General features: G+C 36.5%; 1 protein-coding gene across 1 annotated transcript; it reads right to left on the bottom strand.

Annotated features, from left to right (window-relative positions):
- Positions 1-18,930: 18,930 nt before the first annotated feature.
- LOC140837237 (vacuolar-sorting protein BRO1-like) lies at positions 18,931-26,896 on the bottom strand. The gene is made up of 9 exons (XM_073203319.1): positions 26,410-26,896; positions 25,555-25,862; positions 24,246-25,199; positions 23,595-23,684; positions 22,666-22,734; positions 22,101-22,241; positions 21,396-21,444; positions 20,411-20,514; positions 18,931-19,761 (listed from the first exon to the last, which is right to left on the bottom strand). Exons 1-9 carry the CDS (start codon positions 26,771-26,773, stop codon positions 19,243-19,245), a joined length of 2,598 nt encoding a protein of 865 aa, XP_073059420.1. The 5' UTR covers positions 26,774-26,896; the 3' UTR covers positions 18,931-19,242.
- Positions 26,897-26,905: the final 9 nt, after the last annotated feature.

The raw sequence follows: 26,905 nt of genomic DNA, 5'->3' as shown, positions 1-26,905 counted from the left end.
TAGGGTTTGATCAAATTGTGCATAAAATTCAGTAGGTGTTCTAAGCTATTACGAGGATCTTAAATGGTTTGAATTGGGTTGTATAGGGTATGTTTAGGTGTTGTTAAGCTGTGGTTCAAGTTTTGTAAGGTTTGGTTAAGTTTCCAATCGATTCGGGTTAAAACCGAGACATAAGATCAAGTTTTAAAAAGAATTGAGAAATTACTCGATGAGCTCAAGTTTGCATCTAAGAATTGTTTATGAGTGTATTTTAACGTGTTACGTTAAGTTTGGATAGATTTTGGTCGTCGTTTTAAGGTGTAAGGGTGGTATATTGGGAAAGTTAATGTTTCAGCGAAAAAACGATCATTTTACACTTGAAAAATATTAGATGTCTTGGTAATGCCCTGAATGTTGTAATGAATGTTAAAATATTTATTTTGAAAGATTATGAAATTTTATGATGGAAAACGATAAATTTCAAAAGATGTGTTGTATGTTTGGTTTAAAAGAAAATGATATTATTACATATATTTTATTAAACCGATGGAAGCAAGGAAGAATGTTTTGAAAAAAGTGATTTAATTGTGACGGTAAAGAAATGGGGATTCGTCAGGGACGAGGCCCAGAGCGAGCTCGTTTGTGGGCAAAGGCCCTAGAGGGAGGCCGATGATCGAATTTCCATCGAATCGATATGATGATATGTAAGGTCAATGCTCAGTTGACGGGTGAGAGTGTTGCTGATGTCTCCTCCGACTATAGGCCAAGGCAAATAATGGAAAAGTGGTAATGTTGTCTTGCCGCTTGGTACCATAGTTATAGCTGAGATTTATCAATCGGCCGAATGGTGAAAGGATGGTCACAATTAATGAACGAAATTCACCTAAAAGGGAATATATATGTGTATGTTCATGATGAAAGGAAAATTATATGATGAAATGAAAAAGGTTTAAAGTTTATGCATATTAATGAAAAATTATTTTTATTAAAAGTATTTTCACTATTGTATGTGAACGTATATGTATTACTTGTTATAATGGTTAAGGATTGCTGAGTCAATAGACTCACTAGGTATGAATGACGCAAGTGAGCATGATTTTTATGATATTGGATGACTTGACGGTTGAACTGGCTGGACTGATGGTGCATAAACCTGAGGACCTTTGCTAGTTTTTCCGCATTAGTATGATTTTAAAGATTTTATTACTTTTATGACTTTTGATGCTTTTAAGTGGTTTTGAGAGGATTTAAGATGCTCATTTTTTATTTTGAAAAATTCTACTTTAGGTTTTGTTGAAATCCTACGATTTCATGTTTTGCACTGCATTTTGGATTTTCAAATAATTAGTCGGTGAGCTTATTTTAAATAGTGCAAATTATTTATATATATTTAATTATATTTGGCCCATAGCATTTTAAGAAAAAAAATTCTCCATTATATTTTAAAGAAAACGAGTAGTGGACATTTTAGTTGGTATCAGAGCAATGTTCTTGCAAAGAGTTGTGCCACCGCCAGTTCCAGAGAGCTCAAACGTCAAGCCTCAAGTCTGTAAGTTTAAATGCTTTAAATAGTTTTAATGATGGTACATGCTCGTTTACATGGTTTACATGCATAAGTTACATGTTTAAAAGCTTTTTGAAGTTAATTGATATTTATGCTTAAAGTTGCTCAAAAAGGATTTTTATATGCCGCATGATTAGAAGCTTAGATTTTAAATGCATGTTGGTTACGTTTAGGATTCGGAAAATGATCAGATATAATTCCTCCTAGACACGCATTTAGTACTGATAGGCAAGCTGAGACACACGAGGATCGTAGAGAGAATGCACCCCCACCTCCCAATGGGGATGCTGCTATACGCGTTCTAGAGGGTATGACACGTTTCTTTGAGCAACAGGCTCCGAGGCCACAGCACGACATGTATGATCAGTTCCGGAGGCTGAGTCCGAAGGAGTTTTCTTGCACTATCGACCCATTTGCTGCTGAGGGTTGGATTAGATATCTGGAGGTGCATTTTTGTTATCTGAATATGCGAGATGCTGGCCAAGTTAGGTGTGCTACTTACATTGTAAGGTCAAAAAATACGATAATGTAATCCAACTGCATGCAAATCGAAGGAAAATGGAAAATGACTGAATAAATAGTTTTAATTACATGGATTACAGATGATATGCATGATTACATATTTATACTAGGGTTTTCTATTAGAATGTGTAAAACTGTGTTTTAAAGGTTATCGAGAAGCGATTGAGGAACAGAGACAGGGGACCACATGAGGGAAAATATTTTTTGTAAGGTCCAGGAAAAATTCGAACTACGTAACTTAAATGCATGCAATCTAGAGTTTTATTTCAAATATGTGTTTATTGATATTTTTATGCATTTAATGCATGGATATTGCATGAGTAGGGTTCATTTCATTAGTTATTTTAAAGTATATATTAGAGTTTTAAGTTGCATTTCGCGCTAAGACGGGGAACATAGGCCGGGGATTATCACGAAAAATATTTTTATTGAATGATTAATTTTAATTAATTATTATGAAGTTTTTTTAAGGGTGTTTTGGAAAATTGGGCTTTCGTTGGTATTTTTACTCGCTGGGTCATATTTTTAATCAGTACGTGAATTTCATCGAATCGGAGACTTTTTGAGGGCTTGGGCAATATTTTCAAAAACGTACCAAATTGAAATATTTTTCCGGAATGTATTTGGGATTTATGGGTTTATATTAATGTTTAGCGGGCCCAAAACCTTTTTGTTAATTTATTTAAATTAATTATGGCACATTTATGCATGCACTTTCTATTTAAAACCCTACCCCTCAAACCCTAACCCTACTCCCCAAGCTTTGGCAGCCCCACCCCTCCATCAGCAGCTTTCCACATGAAAAACCAGCAGTCGGCCCCTCTATTATTTCTTTCAAACAAGCTTTCTCCCCACTCCTCCGATGCTTCTCTGACGTGCGTTCCTTCCCGTGTTTGAGCATCTACACATCAAGGCACGCCATGTAACTTTATTTGTGTTTCGTTCACGCTATATACTTGCTGATATGTGTGACGTTTATGTAGGCTCCATAATCCTTGCATGATTGTTACGTTTAGGGGCTAGAATTTCAGTAGATTGTAGCAAGGTTTTGGGGGATCTTAGGTGGCTCGAAGTAGAGGGTTTTAGGTCTAATATGATGATATTAAGTTGTGTTTTAAGTTTGGAAGATATGATGGCGTTTCGGATTGGTTCGAGTTAAAACCGGGATCCCGGTCCAAGTTTTAAAGCGAATCGTGTAAGTTTCGAATCGGGCTCGAGTTTACATCTAAGAAATGTTTAAAATTATGTTTTGAGGAGTTTGGTAAGCTTCGGGTCGAAAAGTTGAGGTCCAGGGGTAAAACGGTCATTTTGGATTTATATGGACAAAATGGTCATTTTGCACCCAAAGTTGAAATTTTAGTCCTGACAGCGCCCTGAGCACAAATTTAATATGTTTTTAAATTTTTATGTATCACATATATGATTTGTACGTAATTATGAAAATGCGTTGCATGCTTGGTTTCAAGGAAAAATTACGTATATTCATGATTTTATTAAGTGATGAATATGGTTAGGGATGGGCGTTTGTGATCGGGTATCGGGTACCCGACCCAACCCGATCGAGTCGGTTGTTTTTCGTATTTTTTGTTCGGGTAGAAACCTGGACCCGATATAAAAATGTCGGGTTGGTTTCGGGTAGTAATCTACTACCCGAAATTACAAACGGGTACCCGAAATTCCATATATACATATATGATATATATTTATATTGTTTTATATTTTAAATTAAGAAATTAAAAAACTAAATACCTAAATCATTCTTCGCTCTTCTCCCTAAATCACTCTTCGGCACATGGCAGTTCGGCTCTTCCCTCTTCCCTCTTCCCTCCCAACGCTGCGCCTCAACTGGTCACCCCTCAGCCAGTCAGCCGTCTCTTCTTAAAAATTGAGTATACATTTGATTAAATCGTACCTACACCTAAATTGTATAATGATAAGCGAGAAAGAGTGGGAAGGCTAGTCATGATATAACAGTGAATAGCAAAAAGGTCATTTTTTAGGTGCGTATGTAAAAGAAAGCTTTTGTCATTTACATTATATTATCTCATAAATATCACATACAATATTCTGTTTTCCAGTTACTTCTACCATTTGATTGGAAAAGACAATGAATTCTTCCCTTAGCGCAGAACTAGTGAGCAAACAAAGATTAACTAATAGAACAGGCAGGAAAGGATTTAACTATGGTTGTAACTTGTAAATCAATATATATCTCACCTAGTAAAAGAGCTCGAAGGAACAGATTTTTGGAAGCTTAGACATGCTTATTCTCCTGGGGTATGTGTATAATGTCTTCTTATCTTGCAATCTGGAAGAAATTTCACAAACTTCTCATGTTTCCCTCAGCCAGTTTAAATATGTGGCTTGCCTGGTGTATACTAATAATTCAATTATGTGATTGCTGTATTGCTTACTGTATTGCTAGGACATGGCCCGTGGGAATGAATTGCTTCATTGAATATGTGAATTACTTGTGAGTTAAAAAATAAATTCAATGATGTGATTATTCGGCTTATCTTATTGAATATTTTGGATTTCAGAAATTTATTGTGTAAATGAAGAGTGTAACAGATCATCTAATGGAAGAAGGTGATAATGCTGATGAGAACAAGAACAATGATGCTGATTTTGTGAAAAATTTAGATCACGATGGTGATAATGATGAAGTGAAACCCGAGTCTAAAAAGAGAGCTAGGAAAGATATGACCTCTAAATCACAATATTGGGAATACTTTGAAAAATTCTATTGTGAAAGTGACAAGGTTCAAAAAGGTAGGTGCAAATATTGTTGTAGAGAGATTAAGGCAGATCCAAAAATACATAGGACTCGACCTTTGTAGAATCACTTCGCTTCTTGGAAAAAAAACCTCATGAAGTTGCAACTAATCAAGCTCGAATTTCTTTTCAACCATCAAAAGATGATCCGACAGAAGCGCAAATTGGTACTTGGAAATTTGATCAGAACAAATTAAGAGAGGCGCTAACTTATTGGTTGATTGTCGATGAAATTCCTTTCAAAACAGTTGAGAACAAAGGTTTTAGACACTTCATGTCAATTGCATTTCCAATGTTTAACATTCCATCTCGAAGGACAACAACCAAGGATGTTTATAATTTGAACATGAATGAAAAAGTGCAGTTGATGTCTTTTATGAAACAACGTGGTCCAAGAATTTCTATAACTACAGACACATGGACATCAATACAAAAAGTGAATTATATGTGGCTAACTTCTCATTTAATTGATGATGAATGGACTTTGCAGAAGAGAATTTTGAATTTTTGTCTGATTTCTGGACATAAGAGTGATGATGTGGGTAAAGAAGTTGAAAAATGTTTACTTGATTGGAGAATCGATAAAATCTTTACCATCACAGTTGATAATGCCTCATTAAATGATGGTGCAATAACATATTTGCAAAAAATGTTTGACAATTGGAAAACAAATATTTTAGGGGGGGAATATTTACACATGTGATGTATCGCACATATTGTCAACCTCATTGCGCAGGATGGTCTGAAAGGGAAAGACGAACATTTAGATATCTCTTGAATTAGAGGAGCAGTGAGACTCGCCAGCAAGGTATAAAAGATTTTGTGAATGTGTTGAGATCGAAAAGATAAATAGAGAGAAATTGTTAAGTCTTGATGAACCTACAAGATGGAACTCAACATATCTGATGTTAGAGTCAGCAATATATTTGAAAAGAGCATTTGATTCATATGCCGATATAGTTCTTGCCTACGTGAATGATCTCTTGAAACCACTGCATGATGGGATTCCATCGGAATATGATTGAGAAAGAGCTAGTTTGTTGGTCAAGTTTCTTGGACACTTCTACAAGCTCACTTTGGCAATTTCTGGCTCTTCATATGTCACTTCGAACATCATATTTCATGAAATAAGTTCTACTGACATGCTTCTAAAACAGTGGTTAGTAAGAGATAATTTTAAACTAAGTGAAATGTCAAGAAAAATGAAAGATAAGTTTGACAAGTATTGAGGTTCGATTGAAAAAATGAACATGATGTTGTATTATGCAGTGATTCTTGATCCTCGTCACAAATTAGAGTTTGTTGAGTTTCATTTGATACAATGTATGATGATATCACAAAGAGCGTGATGATGAAGGAAAAAGTGAATAGTGGAATGCAAGAAATTTTTTTCGATTATAAAGTGACACATGGAACTCCAGGAAGTCCGGTACGTTCTGCATTAGGTTCTACATCATTTTCAAAAGATTATCAATCTAATAATTCAATGACTTCTCGAACATACTTGAAAGATGAGTTTAGAAAATACAAACTTGTAGGAAAAAATAATATGTGAAGTCAGAGTTGGAGAAATATCTAGGTGAGGATCCTGAGGACTATGATGAAAATTTTGACATCCTTCAGTGGTCGAAAATTCTTTCTCAATTGGCACGTGATATCTTAGCTATTCTTGTCTCCATCGTTGCTTCGGAATCAGCATTTAGTACATGTGGTTGTGTTTTGGATGCTTTTAGAAGTTCATTGTCTCCTAGAATAGTTCAAGCTTTGGTATGTACCCAAGATTGGTTAAGGTTGGATTCCAAGCCAATATGCGTGGAGGAAGATTTGGCTGAAATCGAAACACTTGAGAAAGACATATTTTTTCTCTCTTTACTTTTCTATATTTGTTCTTAATGGTTATGTTTTATTCTCTAATGACTAATCTCTTTGCTGTTTTTTTTTGTGGCATAGAATTAACAAACTCAGGAAAAGAATCAACCATAATTGATATATAATTATGAAAAACATCAACAATCGATTACTGTAAGTTTTTACAGTTTTAATTCATTATATTCGATGATTGTGTTTCTCTATTTTAATAATTATTTTCTTAGAAAACTAATAAAATTATAACATTTCAGATACTTTGATTTGATTGGATTGGATTTTGAGTCTTTGAGTCAGTCCTGAATTGGAAGATGATATATTTGGACAAATGATTCTTTAGCTTGGAAGTTGGAAGATGATTTACTTCTTGTTTTAATTTATTGTTGATGATTTGGAAAAATTGATGTTTTACTTTCGAAGATTATTGGATTGGTTAATATGTGATGGATTTTTTGTCTATGGTGAATTCAAGTGGTTTTGCCTTTGATTGGAATGTGTTTTATTAAGGTTGATGGTTTTTCTACAACTTTTTATTGTTGTAGATGTCATCAAATATATATTGAAGATAGATAAAATTTGACAAAAATTTCGGGTACCCGACCTAATACGAAAATTTCGCGTACCCGAACCATCGGGTAGCACCGATTACTGCTTGGGTTCGAGTTCAGGTTTGGGTAATTAATGTGCTACCCGAAAATTTCGGGTACCTGACCCGAACCACCCGAACCCATGAAACCCGACCCGAAGCCCACCCCTAAATATGATGACATGTTTTGAATGGTGGGAGTTGGTTGTGACTAATACGATGACACGATGACATGTAAGGCCAAGATTCAGTGGACGATAATGCTGTGCTGATGTCCCCGCCGCTGGGTACTATGGTTACGCGTAGATGGATCCATCGACTGACATGATAATACGAAAGTCACAGCTGATGAAAGGAATTCAAATTAAGAAAACGAACACATATACGTTATTATGTTGGTATATGTTATGTATATTTTATGCCTTGTCAGGTCACGATTATGCATACGACGTTTTGAGATCATGAATTTTATTTTATTACAGTACTTTACACTGTCACCTGTATGTATATGTACTTGGTATTATCATTACAGGTGTGTTGAGTCTTTAGACTCACTATATGTGAATGATGCAGGTGAGCGTGTCGATAAGGAGACTGGAGGTGCCGAATTCTGAGTGGGCAGAGCTGGATCCGCGCTCATGACTCGAGGACCATATTTTTCGCACATCACGTTTTATGAGTTTTGAATAGTCTTGATCAGTTTTATACACGTGTTATGATATGTTGAGGATTTCCAGGATTTTTACTTGTTTTATTTTTACGCACATTTTGGATGGACGAATTGGCCATTTTTATCTGTAGTGTTTTATTTGTTATTTAATTACGATCATTTTTAAAAGGGTATTTTTCAGCAATGTCGCATGCATGCAACTTATAAAACTTTCGAAAATGAGCTTTTCAAAAAAAAATATCAGTATTTGTTTCAGTTGATATCAGAACAAGGGTCCTATGTAGGGTTGTGCCACCACCAGCTTCTGCAGCTCAGTTTTCAAGCTTCAAGTCTGTAAGCTTTTATGTTTTAAATGTTATAAATGTTTTTATTGCTATCGCCTACATGATTACATGATTTAGATTTTAAGTACCTGTTTAGCTGCTTTATGATTTAAGGATAAAATGTTTTGAAAACTAGATTAAATTTATGATGGGTTACGTTTAGAATTTGGACAATGTTCAGATATCATGCCACTCAGACGCGCCCCCAGTACAGATCGTCAGGATGATATTCCTGGAGGTGGCAGAGGCCCTCCACCACCACCACCGTCATTGGATGCAGCTACCCGTGTACTGGAGGGTATGGCTAGACTTCTGGAGCAGGCTCCTCGACCAGAGATTGATATATATGAGCATTTCAGGCAGCTCAACCCAAAGGAGTTCGGGGGTACCACTGATCCGTTCTTAGCAGAGGGCTGGATCCGCCCATTGGAGCTCCAATTTCAGTACCTACAGATGGGGGATGGTGACCAGATCAGGTGCGCCACCTATATGCTGAGAGATGATGCATCCCTCTGGTGGGAGGGAGCAGCGCACGGGCTGAACCTGGCTACCCTCATGTGGTATCAGTTCAAGGAGGCGTTCTATGGTAAGTATTTCCCAACTGATTTCAGGGGTCTCCTGACGAGGGAGTTCATGAGTCTCTGCTAGGGGGACTCATCTGTTGCCGAGTTTATTCGGAAGTTAGACATGGGTTGTCATTTTGTGCCCTTCATTGCTAGAGATGCCGCCCAGAAGCTAAGGCATTTTATTGATGGGATGAAGCTGATTTGCACCGGGATGTGATGCTTATGAGACCGACTATTTATGATGAGGCGACTGGTTGTGCTTTTTAGGCGAAGCAGGCCCTGAGGGATATCGATTTTGAGATGCAGCAGAAGAGATCCCAGGCCCAGTCCAGCTCCCAGCCACATAAAAAGCAGTTTATAGGGCTACCGAGGCATCAGGGGCAGCAGAAGCCCCAGGGGCATTTTAGGATGCCAGGACAGCAGCGGCCACCTCAAGCACCAAGGGCTCCTAAGCCGGAGGGAGGACTGCCATGCAAGAAGTGCAATAAACTTCACTATGACGGTGAAGCAAATACTTTGGTAACCGATGATGATTTTGGGCTTGATGAATTACATGTTTCGCAGTCTTTTCACTCGTATTTAATACCCCTTCAGCATGAAGTGTGAATTTTTATATGCACACATAGTGGGTTTTGGTAGTTGTGTGAATGATAGTCGAGTTTAAAAATTGATGGAGGAAACTGAAGAGACATGAGATGCAAGTAGAAATTGAATGAATGTCTGTTGAAAGGAGTGACTGACCAGTAGCATGAACTTGAGTAGAAAACTGAAGTAAACCTGGAATAATCTTCTTCCCAATCGTGCATAGAACCTGAATATTCATACCTAGGCCAAATAAATGAACATGTCTTATATTCAAAGCCTAGGGAGTACACATGAGAAAATTATGCACTTATTCAAAAAAAAAGTGAAAAAAAAGGAATGTAAGGTCTGGGGGAGCCAAAAAAGGATAAAATCCTATCCCTAGGCAGAAAATATGGAGATATACGGCGTTCAGGAATGTCGGATGAAAATTTTGACAAGTGCATAATGAAAATGATCGGTGTATTCCAAATCTTTTTATACCACTTGAGCATTTGTTGACATTACCCCCCTAAATATGTTGTGCAACCATGAAATTATACTACATTGTGTTTACCGGTCGGTCACGAATAGAAACAGAACTCAGGAGAGTGAAATCTTGCGTCGAATTGTTGATTTGGTAACTCACATGATGTGCGAATAAAACCATCTGAAGCACAAGCTAGTAGAACCCACAACATACACACACACACACACACATTTTCTGTCCAAATAAAAATGCATGTGGTGCTTTGAAAAGGGTGTCAATGGATGTTGTGATTTGACTAATTGGATGTAGTTCAAGAAAAACCGCTGAGGCATGAGATGCCAGTTTACTGTTTCGCCATCGATTTAGTTGTTTGGTACTTTATTTTATGCCTTATTTTGTGTCTTAGTTGTGGTGTATGACCTATTTTGCTTGAGGGCAAGCAAAAGGTCAGTATGAGGGGGTTGATAGGTGTTATTTTTACGTGTTTTATTACATTAGTTTTGTGTGTTTTGCATTGTGTGCTTGCATTTCACATCCATTTTGTTCGTTTTAGAATTAGCATATGCATATGATCGTGTCTCACTTGTACGTGATAAATTTGCAAGTGAAATGGCCGGAGAGCTGAAATTGGAAGAGAAATACACAAGCCACACGAGAAAGAGAGGAACGGGACAGAAAAGTTGGCTCCCGGGTGGTAGAATCTTACCGCTCGAGCGCCAGGAGAAGAATTCCAGGAGTGTATTACAGAAGAGTTGGCACCCGGGCTGTAGGAATTACCGCACGCACGCGAGATGTGCTTTCAAAAATGGAATTACAGAAGACTCGGTGCTTGAGCAGTAGAATCTTACCGCCTTAGCGGAACCAATTTTGAAAAAAATTATTGAGAATGATTTCTTGCCTTCCGTGAGATGCTTACCAAGGGAGGCTGCACAAAAGACGTTAGGGCACGAAAATTCAAATTATTCAGCAGGCACAAAGCTTTGGAGAGAAGAAAAAGGCTTGGAGGAGGTTTGGAGGAAGATTTCAAGATTTTCGGACAACATTCCTCGCATTTTCGTCACAACTAGTATCTTTAGTTTAATTTATCTTATTTAAATATTATTTTGCTTAGTTTGATCATGAATTCTAGTAGCTAATTTTCATTATTTGTTGGGATTTAAGATAAATCGAAAGGAAACTGTACCCGACCAGAGATGGACGTAAACTCGTAAGCTACCGAGGGTATTAAGGGGATCCTACACCAAAACCGATTTTAGTTGATTCATCTATCGACTTTTGATTTATTCTTGATTGTGCTATTATTTTCATTGCATTGTTGAAGCGTATCTAACTGTAATAACGATGTCATATTGCGAGTGAGTTCGAGAGAATAGCCCGTGAGAGGAACGAGTAGTATAACCCGTTGATTTACAATTTACATAGAAATATGAAATCGGATACATGTCGATAGTCATAGTCCAGTAGGTCGGAAGCTATGGGATTTCACAGAACGACATGCAATTCACTTTTGATAAATAATTAAAGAAAATTAATTACTTCATTGAGTCAAATTAGTTTGACATAGATCGAGATGGCGTATTCAATTGGATAGGAATCCCGTCAAAAGCATAGATCATTGTCGAACGAATTAAGTAGATTAGCAAGGAGTAGGTGAACCGAGATTCTCAACAATCTCATTTCTCATTGAACTTTAATCAATCATTCTAGCTTATTTATTTCATGATTTAATCCTTGAACCATTTCATTGAGTTTTTATTTAATAATTTTAGTAATAAACAATCATCCAAATTATCGTTGCTAAATATTTTAATAACTGAGAATAAAAATTGCGAAATAGAGTCTCTAAAGGAACAATATGCGTACTCTCGTACACTATATTATTATGATTATTAAGAGTTTGAATTTTATAAATTTTTACTAAGGATTTTGCAGTTCAAGTTTTGCTTGATCAATCAGCTAATATTCGCACAAATGCTCTTAAATAAAATATTTTAAATAATGACTAATGGGCTTAATTGCCTATTTTACTTGCCTAATGAGCCCTAACTTGCACCATGAGTCTTAATTAAAATAAAAGGCTAACAAACCCTCCCCAAACACCATATATCACACGCCCCATTTCTCTAATTAATTACTAGGACTTTCCCTTCCCCAAAACACACACACGAAAACTTTGAAGGAAACACTCGATTTTTGGAAGAAAAATTCAGCAAGGTTCGCCTCTCCGCCATTGTTCCTCGCATCGCCAAATTGTTTTCATGCGTGAAATACGCAAAAGCACGCCTTAATCTCTTTTTTCTCATCTACACACTATATTATGGGTTTGATGTATATTTGCATGGAAAATATTTTTCCTTGCATTTATTTTCGTTTCTATGTCATATTATGCTTAGAACATGTGTTTTTATACTTCAAAACTCTTGTTAATATTGCATAAAGGGGCTGCCATGGTAGGAGAACTTGAAGGGATGTTTTTCCACATGTTTAGAGACCCTTAGGAGCATGCTTGAAGGCTGGAAAAGAAGTTGGTTCAAGTTTTAAGGCGTTGAGAGTAGTTGTAACTGGTGGAGTCGATGGTTCTCCTTCTCTTGTCTGTAGTTCAAATTTGTATGCCTTAAGATCTGCAAATAGATCGTGTAATTCCACTTTGTTGAGATCTTTGGATTCTCTCATTGCCATTGTTTTCACATATCATTCTTTGGGAAGACCACGAACAACTTTCAATTCAATTTATTTATTTGAATACACTTTCCCTATTGCATTCATTTCATTTATGTTGTTGTTGACTCGTTAATTGATTCTTCGGTCTTCATTTTGATATTATTTAACTTTTGTACTGTGACTGAGAGTTTATTTTCCTTCATCTACTCATTGCCTTCGCACAACTGAATCAGATTTTCCCAAATTTCTCTAGAAGTTTTGCACATCTTGATTTGGCTGAAAGTATTTTGTCCAAGGTTTTATACAAGATATCATTGGCCACATTGTCCAAGTTTGCTTTCCTTTTGTCTTCAATTGTCCACTCTTTAAGTGGTTTTTCAATACGGTGAGGTTCTCCATCAGTTAGAGCAACATCTGTGTTAGCTTTCATGATATTCATAGGTTCGTCAGTTATGACGTACCACATGTGTCTTTTGTAGCTAAATGAGCCTACATTCTGATTTTTCAATCATCGAAATCTTCTCTTGAGAACATAGAGATTTTGTTGAATGAAGACATGATGGTCAGGTGTATAAATGGAAAGTATTCAGGAACAAGATTGAAACTGCTCTGACACCACTTGTTAAGATCGGTTAGGAGAGTCAAAGTGTTTAGAGGGGGGTTGAATAAACACTTGAAGATTTTCTCCTCTTTTAAAATATTATTCAGTTTGGTGATAAAATGAGCTCAAGAATCTTGTTATCAAATATCAATTGGTTAACTATTTTAAAGTGTGGAAATAAACCAACTGACATATCGAATACTCAAACAATAAATAAGGTATTGAACATGAAGATTTTTATGGATGTTCGGAGACTTCAAACGCTGTTACCTCACCCTTCTATCACAAGGATATGTTTTCACTAAAAAGTTTTGATTGATTACAGCAACTGCAATAACCCACTTCAGTTTGGACTTAAACACTGCCAAACTGAAAATCTTAGTCTCTATTAACTTATCGATACTTCAAACTGATTTTCTTACTTGGTAACGTAGCACAACTGATATAAGAAGATCAAATATATCAATGTAACGTGCTAGTGTTTATGCTCAAATAATAGCCTGAATGTTGTGAATATGACTATGAAGTGTAAGCTTTATGTATGTGCAAATATTGCAACTTATCTTGGATGAGTAATCGGATCTTTCAATTGTTCTTTGTTTCGAAAATTCTCAATCAGTATTCTTACTGAACTCCTCAGCTATTTATATGTTTTTCTCCAACGGTAACATTGAATGCATTAATTAATAGATATCATTTGATTCGTCTTTTCTGAGTGTGTCAACATTCTTCTGACAACAGTACGATGTTTCAGTCTGTTGTGCGCTCCTTCTGTCAGTAATACGATGTTGTAGTATGCCTAGTATGATTTGTCAGTTAAACTTGTCAAACTGATCAGGAGTTATACTATTCGACTGATTAGTTTTAACTCCTGATCAGTTGAACTGACTAAAGCGTCATGTTCAGGTCCAACTGATAATCCATTCATTTGACTTACTAATTTAGTTATCTTTGTTCAGTTCCATTATATCCGATGACTTGTCTCATTAATCTTCAGTTCGGATAATCTTCAGTTCGGATTACTTTAGTTCGAATAACTTCAGTTGTATGGTTTCAGTTTAGCTGATCAATTAAGAAAACTACGATAATTTATTTGTCAAACTCTGAAACATTTAATTCTAACAGGGAGATAGTTGATCGTCTTATGAAATAGTGCACTTTCTACATATTAAGACGACATTCACCGTGACACAGTATTCAGAGTTGTACATCCGAGATATAGTCCGATTGCACGGGATTCCGGTGTCTATTTTCTCGGACAAAGATCCGAGATGCACATCATTCTCTGGAAGAGTCTGAATTCAGGGATGGGAACAAAGTTGTTTTTCAGAACATCATTTCATCCTCTAACCGATGGTTAGTCCGAAAGGATTATTCAAATTTTGAAGGATCTACTATGAGCTTGTGTGATCGATTTCCAAGAAAGTTAGGAACCAAAGTTATCTCTAGTGGAGTTCACCTATAACAAAATTTATCAATCGTCTATGGGAATGGTTCCTTATGAGGCACTTTATGGAAGAAAATGTAGATCAACTATACACTAGGACGAGGTTGGTGGAAGAGGAGAATTTGATCTGGACTTTATCAAGCAAACAACAGAGCTACTAGTCAAGATTCGAGATAAGATGAAGACTGCTCAAAGTCGCCAGAAAAGCTACTCTGACAAGCGACGAAGGGATTAGAGTTTGCAGTGGGTGACCACGTATTTGGGTGTTATGAGATTTGACAAGTAAGGCAAACTCAGTCCGAGGTTCATAAGACCTTTTGAAATTTTAGAGAAGATTGAGACATTATCTTATAGAGTGACATTATCATCAAAGCTGGCTGGAGTGCATAATAAGTTCCACATCTCGATGCTGTGAAAGTACATGTCGAACCCTTCATATGTACTTAATTATGAACCTCTACAGTGGTGCTTTTTGAGTTGTTTTTACACGTCGAGACGTATTTTAAACTGGTAATTGATTTTTGAAGAAAACATGATTTTTTAAAGGTTTGATTAATATTTTCGAAAACTTTCATAAACGAAATATTTTATCATAATGGGCCTAATATAATAAGATTATTGGGCCTAAACTCCTATCCAATTATTTATATCAAATTAGGGAGTTTCTAAATTACAAAACACTTCATATCACACAAAAAACCTAGTTTTCTCTCCCCACCCCTCCTCCATCAGCACATGCACACACACACAAATTTTCAAAGGCTTTCACGTGAAGTTTGAAAGGAAAAAACACAGCAAGGCTCCCTCATCTCTCCGCCAACGTTCTTCGCGTCAATGATTATTTTTCGTACATGAAACATGCAAAGGCACGCCTTACTCTTCCTTCAACTATCGTTCATACCATATTATACGTATCAATACATGTTTGCATTAAAAATATTATACACTATCTTATATTTTCGTTTTTATGGCAAAACATTAACAAAACTTGAGTTTTTGTGTTTCTAAATTAATGATTATGTTGCACAAAGGGGATGCCATGATAATTCTATGGGAATGGACTTTTTTCAACATGGGATGGACAAGATAGGGCAGCATGCTAAACGAAAATTTGATTTTTATGGGACTAGGAGTTTTGAGGGCTAGGAAGGAGCGGTCCATATGCTGTTGTAGGGTCTCGTTCAGTGTTTTTAATAGGGTCTAGTAATGGTCCTAGATGTCTCGAGGGAAGGCTGGAGCAAGGAGGAAGGGAAGTAGGTTGAAGGGTGGTCATGCGCATCATGTAGGATCAGGTTTGGAGGACTGTGGGTTCTAGGTACTTTAAGCTCAATCCTGTAGGGTCCCTAGGGTGTGTTTTAGGCCCTAGGATGATTGGTTAGGGTCTGGACATGATGGTTAGGGCCTAGGCTTGAAAGAACTCATGGTATGATAAGCTAGGGTTTGATCAAATTGTGTAGAAAATTCAGTAGGTGTTCTAAACTTTTCCGAGGGTCTTTAATGGTTAGAATTGGATTTTATAGGGTACGGTTAGGTGGTGTTAAGCTATGGTTCAAGTTTGGTAAGGTTTGGTTAAGTTTCGAGTCGATTCGGGTTAAAATCAAGATGTAGGATCGAGTTTTAAAACGAATTGAGAAATTAGTCGAGGAGCTTAAGTTTACATCTAAGAAATGTTTATGAATATATTTTAAGGTATTATGTTAAGTTTAGATGGATTTGGGTCGTCGTTTTAAGGTTTAAGGGTAAATTGGAAAAGTTAGGGTTTCATGGGCAAAACGGTCATTTTACACATGAAAAATGTTAGACGTTATGGCAGTGCCCTGAATGCTGTAATGAATGTTAAAATATTAATTTTGAAAGATTATGGAATTTTATGAGGGAAAACGATAAATGCTAAAAGATGTGTTGTATGCTTCGTTTAAAAGAAAATGATATTATTGCAAGTATTTTATTGAAGTGATGGAAATAAGGAAAAAAATTTTGAAAGAAGTGATTTAATTGTGACGGTAAAGATATGGGGATTCATGAAGGACGATGTAAGGATCATGGGCCATTAGGCTGAACCAACAAAGGCCGAGGCCCATGCTGTGCATGGGCCTCGACCTTTGTTGGTTCAGCCTAATGGCCCATGATCGTTACAAACGAGGCCCAGAGGGAGTTTGTTTGTGAGAGAAAGCCCTAGAGGGAGCCCGACGATCGAATTTTCTTCGAAAGAATATGATGATATGTGAAGCCAAAGCTCAGTTGACGGGTGAGAGTGTCACTGATATACCCACCAGCTATAGGCCAAGGTACATAATGGAAAAGTGGTTAATGTTGCCTCGTCGCTTGGTAACATAGTTATAGCTGAGATTGATCAATCGACCGAATGATGAAAGGATAATCACAATTAATTAACGGAATTCACCTTAAAGAGAATGTATATGTAAAAGAATATGATGAAAGGAAAAATGTTTAAAATTTATGCATATTCATGAAAAGATATTTTATTAAAAGTATTTTTACTATTACATGTGAATGTATATGTATTACTTGTTATAACGGTTAAAGTTTGTTGAGTCAATAGACTCACTAGATGTGATGATGCAGTTGAGCATGATTTTGATGATATTAGAGGACTTGACGGTTGAACTGACTGAATTGATGGTGCACATAACCCAATGACCTTTAGTTTTTCCGCATTAGTATGATTTTAAAGATTTTATGACGTTTAAGACTTTTGATGCTTTCGAGTGGTTTTGAGAGGATTTAAGATGCTCATACTTTATTTTGAAAAATACTAGTTTTTAGGTTTGGTTGACGATTTTATGTTTTGCACTGCGTTTAGGATTTTCAAATAACTAGTCGGTGAGTTTATTTTAAATGGTGTAAAATATTTATATGTATATGTAAGTATATTCGGTTGAAATCATTTTAAAGAAAACGAATAGTGGACGTTTCAGTATATAACAAGCATCGGGCTTCCCCTTACGAGAAATATGTTTGGGGAAATAAATCCAAAACGCAAGAGCAACTTCTAAGCCATAATTGCAATTTAATTTCAAAATGAGTAGATGATCAATAAATCTTCAACATAGCTGTATTTGTGTTCATATATGTCTGGAAAAAAAATTATGCAGTTATTGATTTACACAAAATATGTTTCTCGGTTCGGTATGTGATATTTGAGTACAAAATATTTTAGATATAACATTAATATATGATTTTTGGGTACTCGAACATATATAATAAGGATTAATATTAATAACACGTCTTTTCTCATATAAAAATCGATACGAAACATTAAAATATGATATTAATGTATAATATTCAAGTACAAATATTTTTAATTTAATATTAATATATGATTTTTGAGTACCCAATGTATAAAAAATATTGATATTAATTACGCAAATCTTTTTTCGGATGTAAAAAATATTAAAATATAGTATTAATATATGATATTTCCGTATCATTTTTTCAGATTTGGTATTAATATATGATATTTAATATAATATAATTGATTTTGTTTTATAATTAAAATTTTATCTTGTGTTTCAAATCTAAAACAGTAAGTATTCAAGTATCATGTATTAGTTCCAAATTTTCAATATATTATGTCGAATTTCATGCAAACAAACACACGTGAACATAAAGAATGCATAAATAATTTTATGTGAATCAGAGACTGCAAAAAAATTTAGACTGAACACAAATACAACTATTTTGGTAAGTGCTTTTATTCAATTCAAAAGTATTTTTCACAGACGGGTAAGCTCTAAGAGTAGGTCTCAAGTGAGACCGTCTCACGGATCACAATCCGTGAGACGGGTCAACCCTACCCATATCCACAATAAAAATAATACTCTTAGCATTAAAAGTAATAATTTTTCATGGATTATCCAAATAAAGATCCGTCTCACAAAATACGACCCGTGAGACCGTCTCACACAAGTTTTTGCCAAGCTCTAAACACTCAACCGCGTTCCTAGGGGGTACCACTCGCACGTCCGGTTCTTAGGGGGAGCTAGAGATTAAAAACAAATCCCCCTTTCAAATATCAATCTATAATAATAGTTTTTTCGGAAACAAACCGATTCTATAATGAAGTAGTTATCGTTTCCAATAAATTTTATATTCAATCGAGACTGATATTTATGATCTAGACTGGATAAAAAGGCCACATATTTTCTCGTATGTGCTTACATGCAATGCCGCATGAAAAAGCATATGTGACCCGAGAAGGGTCGAACAAATCGAAGAAGCGCTTTAACAAGGAGTTCAAATATGGACAACAGGTTTCAGTTCAAATTCGGTCAGAATTTGCACAGAGTAAATTGTAATTCTGAAAAACAGAGCTCCCAAGTCGATAAATTTTACATGAATGATTCTCCAGGAAATATATAATACACAACGCTGCAAATAGCAGCAGGTCATTTCTGTGCACTATGTAATTAATATATCTTGAAAAACAAAACAACGTTATTCTGGGCAAGTCGAAGGGGAAAGGGAGAAAAGCTGCCAATATACCGCACATAACCACATGTTGCATACATCACACATTAAGAAGAATTAACAATCCCTTTGACCACACCGGACAGAACAGAGTGATTTCAGAAGCGAGAAAATGCATATTGTTTGATGCGATTAAATTATCACTGTCTGTAGTAGCCACTCTGATTTTGAGGCGGAGGATATGGAGTAGAAACGGTGTAAGGAGGCCGAGGCATAGCTCCTGTTTGCTGAGGAGGTGTGTTATAGTACTGGCCATGCCAACCAGGATATGCAGGTTGGTCATATTCATGGCTCGGTGCTGGCTGTTGGTGTTGGGAAGGTGGGTAAGAGGGATTTGAAACGACTCCATGATACTGTGGAGGCGGATGTTGAGACGTCCCGTAAGGAGGAGTTTGAGCATATGTGGACGTTGGCTGCTGAGGTATCTGGTACGTTGGGGTTGAGTTGGGCACGTTTGTATTTAACAGCTGTTGAGGATTAGGTCTTTGAGTTTGATGAGGCTGCCCAATGGTAGAATAAGTGTAAGCAGCAATATTCTTGCCATCTTGGAAGCTCAGACCTGACATTTGCCTCTGAACATCCTCGATCATTTCTCTGCACTGGATATTTCTAGTCATCACAAAATCACTGCACTGCTGCTTCACGATTGATATTGCATCCTTTTCACGTAGAAACATAATCAGAGATGACAATTTATCTTGCGAACAAATATTATAAGATTAAACGGTGTCATAGTACAACTCAGGTAATTTTAGTGTGCCTGCCCACATGACCAAGGAAGGATAAAGACAGAGATAAATCACAACCAACCACCCTCCAGTCCACCTTTAGCAATAATCTTTCGATTTAAAAGGATAAATAATTTATTTTTCAAGGAATAAATCGGATCGAGAAGAACCTATGCTTCAGCCATTGGAAGTCAACTGAAGTTTCGAGGGTCAGTATCAGTCATATACATATAGCTTTGGTCACATATAGATCTCTACTCTCCTTAATTTTTCCACTTAAAGGTCATCCCATTATTTAATGTACGCCTTAAAATATGTCTACAGGTTGTTGTACCATAGTTTAAAGCGTCTTACGAGTCACTAGGGTGGAATTTAGTTAGCTCCACAAAGCGTCTCGATAGTGTCTATAAATGCACGCTGCTCAAATTCTGGTTTACTTTTTGTTTCAAACATACATCCAAGAAAACAAAGCAAGATTATGTATCCTGTGCTGACCCACCAGCTCAATTGTAGAGTTCTTCCATAAAAAAATTCCTACTAAATTAACGAAGTAGATGAAATGACACCAGAAAATTTGTACCTGAAGGGTTACATAGAACTTCAACCCTTCATTGATGTTCTCCTTGATCTCTCGGTATTTGGCGATGGCGGCTTCAATCTGTTTATAGCTCCTCTCACGAGATGCTGAGAGATCATAAACAAAGGAATATCATACAGAGTTTGTACTGGAAAATAGACTACATTTGCTTCAAGTAATTTAATAACTGAGGGTCGAAGATGTTCCTGCATGAGAAAGATACTAGTTTTCCTGCTTATTGGTACTATAATGGTAACCTGTTTGTTCATCAAGTAAAAGCTAAATACATCCTCGGATCATCACATGTCGGAAAGAGGACGAAATAAAAATAAAAAAGAAAAAAAAAAGAAATAAACATTGGTAGAGAAATCCAGGTAACCATGGATAGTTGCCCACAGAATCTAAAAAGGTTTAGCAAAAACAAGAAATACTTTAAGAAAATTATATACATGGGTAATTAACATGGACACTCCTTGAGTAATGTCTAATTATAAACACCTACTGAAATTTGAATAACAGTGAAAGCTCCACAAATTTAACCTTAGAATTAAAAACTGTAATCACAATTACTTAAATCCAAGAATGTTTATATACTTAGATTCAATCTCAAGGGTGTTGGGGTGTGTCATTTACCCTAAAAAAAAGGTAAGCCTACGTCCTACATAGTTTATTGCCCCTCAAAGGGAGACGCATGAAATTTACTTGACTTGATTTAGAAAGAGCTCATATTTATTCTTTGATAAAGTCGAGACCCATGTGATTTAAGACTAAATCATTAGACACTAAATTACTAAACAAATAACTGAAGGCTACTGGCTACTGCTTAATCTCTTCGAAGAAAAATGCATCAAATAGAAAAAATTATTTGGATACATTAAGAAAACAGATTTCGAATAAAGTCGGAGTTCTTGACAAGGCAATTTACAGGCTCCCCAACAGCATATCTAGAACAAATAGCACAATCCAGATAGTATACAGAATGGCATACCTTTATAATCTTCAACGTTAAAGATAGCGGCAAACTCGTCATTTTGGGACTGTAGGGGGATAAAATACCACGTTAGATGTTTTAAATTTTTCAATATGAGCAACAATCCATGGGAAATGATTTCTAAGATAGAAACAAGTAAATCAGATGAAAGCAGACAATGCTTGAAATATAGTTTTGGGTATGATAAAGACTGGCAAATCATATGGCAAATTTAAATAAATATTATCAGCATGAAGTTGCATAAACGAGGAAGGGGCACTTTATAAGCAGTCTGACTAACAAGTGTGCCTATTTTCCTTAACGGGGAAACGACTTCTACGATAGAAATAAATCAGATGAAGGCAGAAAACACTTGAAATATAGCTTTGGGTATGATAAAGACTGACAAATAACATCAGCATGAAATTGCATAAATGAGGAAGAGACGCTTTATAAGCAGTCGACTAACTAGTATGCCTATTTTCCTGATGGTTACTTCAACCAACGACAAAACAATCTTCATTATAACGAAGGAGATGTAATCGAGTATATTCCATGCATTTTCACCATAAAAATAATGATGGCGCTATAAGCAAGCATAGTAAGCCAACTAGCCACAAAAAGTCATGATGAATCAACAAATTTTAATTTACAGGTCGAAGAACCTACATCAACACTACCACAATTTTAAGATTGCCATCGATATGGAAACAAAATTTAGACCTGGATGTGCCTTAACAGTTGTTCTTGAGCTTCCAGGTTTTGAGCAATTTCTTCACAAATGTGATTGTACTTTGATATCTCCTTTCTAAAAAGATCCTCGTGGGAACCAGTGGAGTTCATCAACTTGGGCAGTATATCATCCTACATCACAAACCACAAGTATATCAAGCCAAACTAAATACTCAACATGGTTCAGGGGTAAAGAACAAAATCAGTAAAGCATGTAATCAAAGAGAATTGAAGGGTTAAATAAAACATTACTATAGTGAACTCCAAACATTAACATTTGTACTGAACTCCATCATTTATGCAAAAAGCTATGAGCCAAAATGCACAAAACATCTGATCCACAAAACTGAAAAACCTAAAACAATAAATTAACTATATCACAAGAGTAGATGTCATTTCTAAGCACCTCCACATAGGTAACCGACCAAATACACCGGCAAGGGTTTAAATTGAATGCACAAGCTGGAGACAGAGAACAAAAGCATCACCACCCAGTGCAATTTCGCCATGCAAACTTAACAAAAACATGATCGTTAAAAAGCTAGCCCCGTCTTACCTTCCTCTTCATCTCTTTCAGCATGTCTTCAAGACCTGCCCTCTGAGCTCCAAGGGTTTCCATTTGCCTCTGCAAAAACATGAAATCAATCATAAGCATTTTAATACTGCTCAGCCGGCGGCCCCCAAAAAGATTCTAACATCGTTCTGAAACTTTCAAGGAGCTACGAGAATAGTTTTATTTTAATAATACATAAAGTAACAAAGAATTATTCATGCCCACAACTAATATTTCTAACAAAGTTACTTGCACATTGAAAATTTCATTTAGTTTTAAAAAGTGTATTAAAATTTAATGACAAGGACTCAAACATAAATGAAAAATCATGTGAGGCATCAATAGCAAACAAAATGAAAGCAGTCCATAACACTAGACAGTTTTCAGCATCTAACAACATTTGATTCATTTCAGAAGCATGTCCAGAAATAGCACAGCTGAAGTAAAACGCCACATTGAATTTCATCTTTGAAGGAAGATATTTGATGCTACACGACACACATGTAAAAGGGTAATTGCACCAAGGCCCCTTGTAAAAAGTTTAAAAATTATAAAAACCGCTAAAACATCCTCCATTTTTTTTTAAATCAAGCACATTTAACTCATTTGTTACAAAAAATTCCAGCGCATTACTTCATTATTGGGTTTTATGCCTGATTTTAAAAAACACTGGATTGTAAATGCACTAAATTTTTCAAAGGGATTTCTTTGTTTTTCTGAGTTTTTACAAGTGGTCTCGATGCAATTGACCCGCACGTACGAATTATATTCCATCTGCTAAGACTAAAAATGTTTGAATTTCCTGCTTTCTATTATTAAAGCAAGCATCACTAGCTATTGAGAAAGATACCATCAATAAATAAATAATAATAAAATAAAATAAGCACGTAGAGAAGTTGCAACAGAATATCTAATAGGATGGATTGAATTACCAAGCTATGCTTCAGGGCTCCCACTATGGCATCTTCATTAGCATCCAGTGACATTATAGGCCTGGCAAGACTTGGCAGGGCAGATCCAATCTATCAAAAAGTAAATACCCAAACATATAAGGACATGCTGTCATTGGTTTCAATAGGAAAACTGCATATCATCAGTCTTAAAATAGTGAAGTACTGCATAGATGCGCTGCCAAATATGGTAGACTAATAAAACAGACGAAAGCATTAATCAAAGCACACAATGACAGACAAGGATTTCATTATTTCTACCTTTCATTATTTGATTTTAATTGATTGTGATACTCGTGGAAAAGTAGTGTACATTTGACAGAATCACAAACTAGATAATGATTGTATTAATTATGGAGTGAAACAAAAAAGCCGACAAACAATCTAGTCCAAAGTGTGTTTATAGGGTTGGAAAAGGATCCAAAAAACATAGTAAAACTTTGGTAATTTCAAGTAACTATATCAAAAAGGAAAAAATGCTAGCACATTTACAAAAATAATCGAATTTCTATGATTTCCTATTCACGAACAGGAAAACAATTCACAAAAGTGGAGACAATGATCAAGCTGACCTAAAAATTTGAGCATTGTGAAGCCAGTTTAATTTCACCTAAGTGAAGTTCACAAGCTTACCGGACGGCAGTCAAGGATTGACATAAGTGCTGAATGTTCTCTTGCAGATCTCTCAATTCGAGCATCGCTTTCAGCAGCTTGCTTCAAATTTGCTGCAAACCTATTTAACCTGTCCTGCAAATTTTTTGTCAAGGTACTAGATTGTGGCCTGGTCCACCGAGTTCCAAATTGATTTCTGAACTGCACATCCTCTGCTGCCTCTTTCTGCAACTGCTCCTCCGTCTGAACCAACAATTCCTGGTTTACTCTCCTTAGATCTTTAAGTTGCTGAAGTTCGCCTTCCAAAGCAGCTGGTCCCCCACTAATCTGTACAGCCTCTACTTCTTCTGTTAAAGCCATTGGCAGGTTGGAATTCCCTTCCAAAGCAAGGATTGAATCAGGCAAATCCATTTCCTTCAGTCTCACGCGAGCTAGTTCACTTCCCTGTTGCAACTTCTCAGCCTGCGTCCTAATGATATCGTCTACCATTTCAGTATACCTAGAAAGGGATTTCGTACTACTGTCAGGAACAAGACTCGCAAACATCTTCCCGCTGCTAGCATCCAACACCTCATTCATTGGCATAGGCTTAACCATGGCAAAGGTGGGAAGTGGTGGTAAAGAACTAGCAGGAGGAACCCTCATTAGGTACACTCTGTCATTCTCCTTAATGGCCCTCTCCAAGTTTTGGTTTAGACTAGTTTCTAATTTATTCATTGCATCCAACAGCTGCTGAGCTGCCCCTTTGGGAGATGACTTTTTTGCATCAGACAGAACATTAACCCCACTTTTCAACCGTGCAATCTCCTCAGCAATCTCTTCTTTCCCATGTAGCTCTAAACTATATCTATAGCAAGCCTCTGCGTAAAATAAAGCTGCCTTAAGATGAACATGAGCAATCCAGGGCTTGTCAAAGTGCTGGTTCAAAGGAGCAGCATTCAATGCTGCTAAAGCTTCCTCGTAGAATATCCCGGCCTGCAATCACGATAACACAAATTCAATTTAACGGTTCCATAGATAAATCGAAACCAAAAAATGAAAACATTGTGCTCCCAATTCCCATTGGGCGTGCAATACATCTACACTTAAATCTTGAGTCAAAATCAATATAAAGTCAGTCGAACAAGGATTCCAGATCATCAAACTTGCACATTTATTAAGCAACATTCTACTCGAATATATAACTAAAGATCAAAGCCAAGTATTTCCTTGAGATACCAAAATTATAAAAGGGTGTTATTTGACTATTATAGACCATGAAAACATCAGGAAGCATCCAAATCGATTTTGAACACAAGAAACAAAGGAGGAATACAGTTTGCACACCGACCTGTCTTGAGATCTTTGCACAGACACCGGCACTGCTTCCTTTTGCTATGGTATTCTCATATACACATTCCTGAGCCTGAGCTAACATCAGCCGCTCCAACATTCCAGCACACTCTACTGACACATCCAGCGTTGTAGAGCTTCCTACTGATGCCTTCATAGCCACATTGTCCCTCAAAAATGCAAACACGCCAGCTGCTGCAATAAATGAATGTGAAGCCTGTCTCCTTCCCTCTACAGCAGACCGATCAGAACTCAATCCAATTTGGCTGTGGACAGCACCCAAATTGAACAACACTGCAGCTTTTTCTATAAAATAAAATAAATGTTAAAGTTAATGTAATGATTTCACAATTACAAAATACTTCTTAGAAAAATAATTACTATTTATTGTTAAGAGGAGTAGGCAGCTGCACTCGTGTTCTTCAAGCACAAAAATTAAAACATATCAAACTATCTGAGTTTCCATGTCTAAAGGCTTCATTTCATACTTGAACACCGGACACTTAACACTTAAGACTCCTTGGGCAAAAAGAGAACCTCATAGCGGTAACCTGGAATTAGATTTTGCTTTCTTTTCGTGGATGATCCGTGCATTACAGATAGTACCATGAAACTTAGACATCCCGAATGTCGTGATAATCAATCAGTGCCTATATCAACGTGCACCAAATGTACTTTATTTCAAAAAAAAGATCGCCGTCATCACAGTTGTATATCAGCTGCACTTCCCGGATTACGTTTTCAGATAGAGAGGCATTAGCGGGCATCAATTTCTCCCCAATGACCACAATGAAAAAAAAAACACATTGAGAAAAACAAATAAGCTTCAATGATACATTAAACAATTACCTACCTAAGTGGATATTCTGCTGCGAAGCCTTCTGCTTATTCTTAAAGGCGTCAAACCACGTGAACGACACCGTATTGACGTGATCCTTATCCGCAGAAATAGGGAACCTAGACTCCACGGCACAAAGAGCTTTATAATAGTTCTGCAACAGGTCACGACGCGCAGACAGCGAATCGGATGCTCCGCCGCGCTCGATGTCGGAGCGGAATTGCTTCAATGTTTGAAGATCGTCTTCCAGATTCTGCGCCTCGCGCTCGGAATAGTTGATCACTACGAAATTGCGCAGCGGCCTGTACAAATCGAGCGAGTTGGTCTTCTTCTCGAAGATCGCCAGCATGATATTGGTGGTGGACGACGGAGCCGCCATGAACGGTGGCGGTGAACCCGATTACAGAAACAATCGAATTGAATCGAAATCGAACGAATCTATGTGGAGACAAATGAGATGTAAGGGTATTTTATCATACAATCTTTTCCTTCGTTAGAAAGTAATAAATCG

This window comes from Primulina eburnea, chromosome 7, assembly GCF_022965805.1.
Source record: "Primulina eburnea isolate SZY01 chromosome 7, ASM2296580v1, whole genome shotgun sequence".
NCBI lineage: Eukaryota > Viridiplantae > Streptophyta > Magnoliopsida > Lamiales > Gesneriaceae > Primulina > Primulina eburnea.
The sequence above is the reverse complement of the archived record's forward strand: the minus strand, read 5'-3'. Positions and strand labels throughout refer to the sequence as shown.

Bases quoted from the DNA above. Each gene is read 5' to 3' on its own strand.
- LOC140837237 (XM_073203319.1), bottom strand. From the start codon at position 26,773: ATGGCGGCTCCGTCGTCCACCACCAATATCATGCTGGCGATCTTCGAG. The intron at 25,200-25,554 runs GTCGGTGTGCAA...TCGTGATTGCAG, and splicing joins GTGCAAAGATCTCAAGACAG to GCCGGGATATTCTACGAGGA. The intron at 20,515-21,395 runs GTATGCCATTCT...ATGATCTCTCAG, and splicing joins TAACGTTGAAGATTATAAAG to CATCTCGTGAGAGGAGCTAT.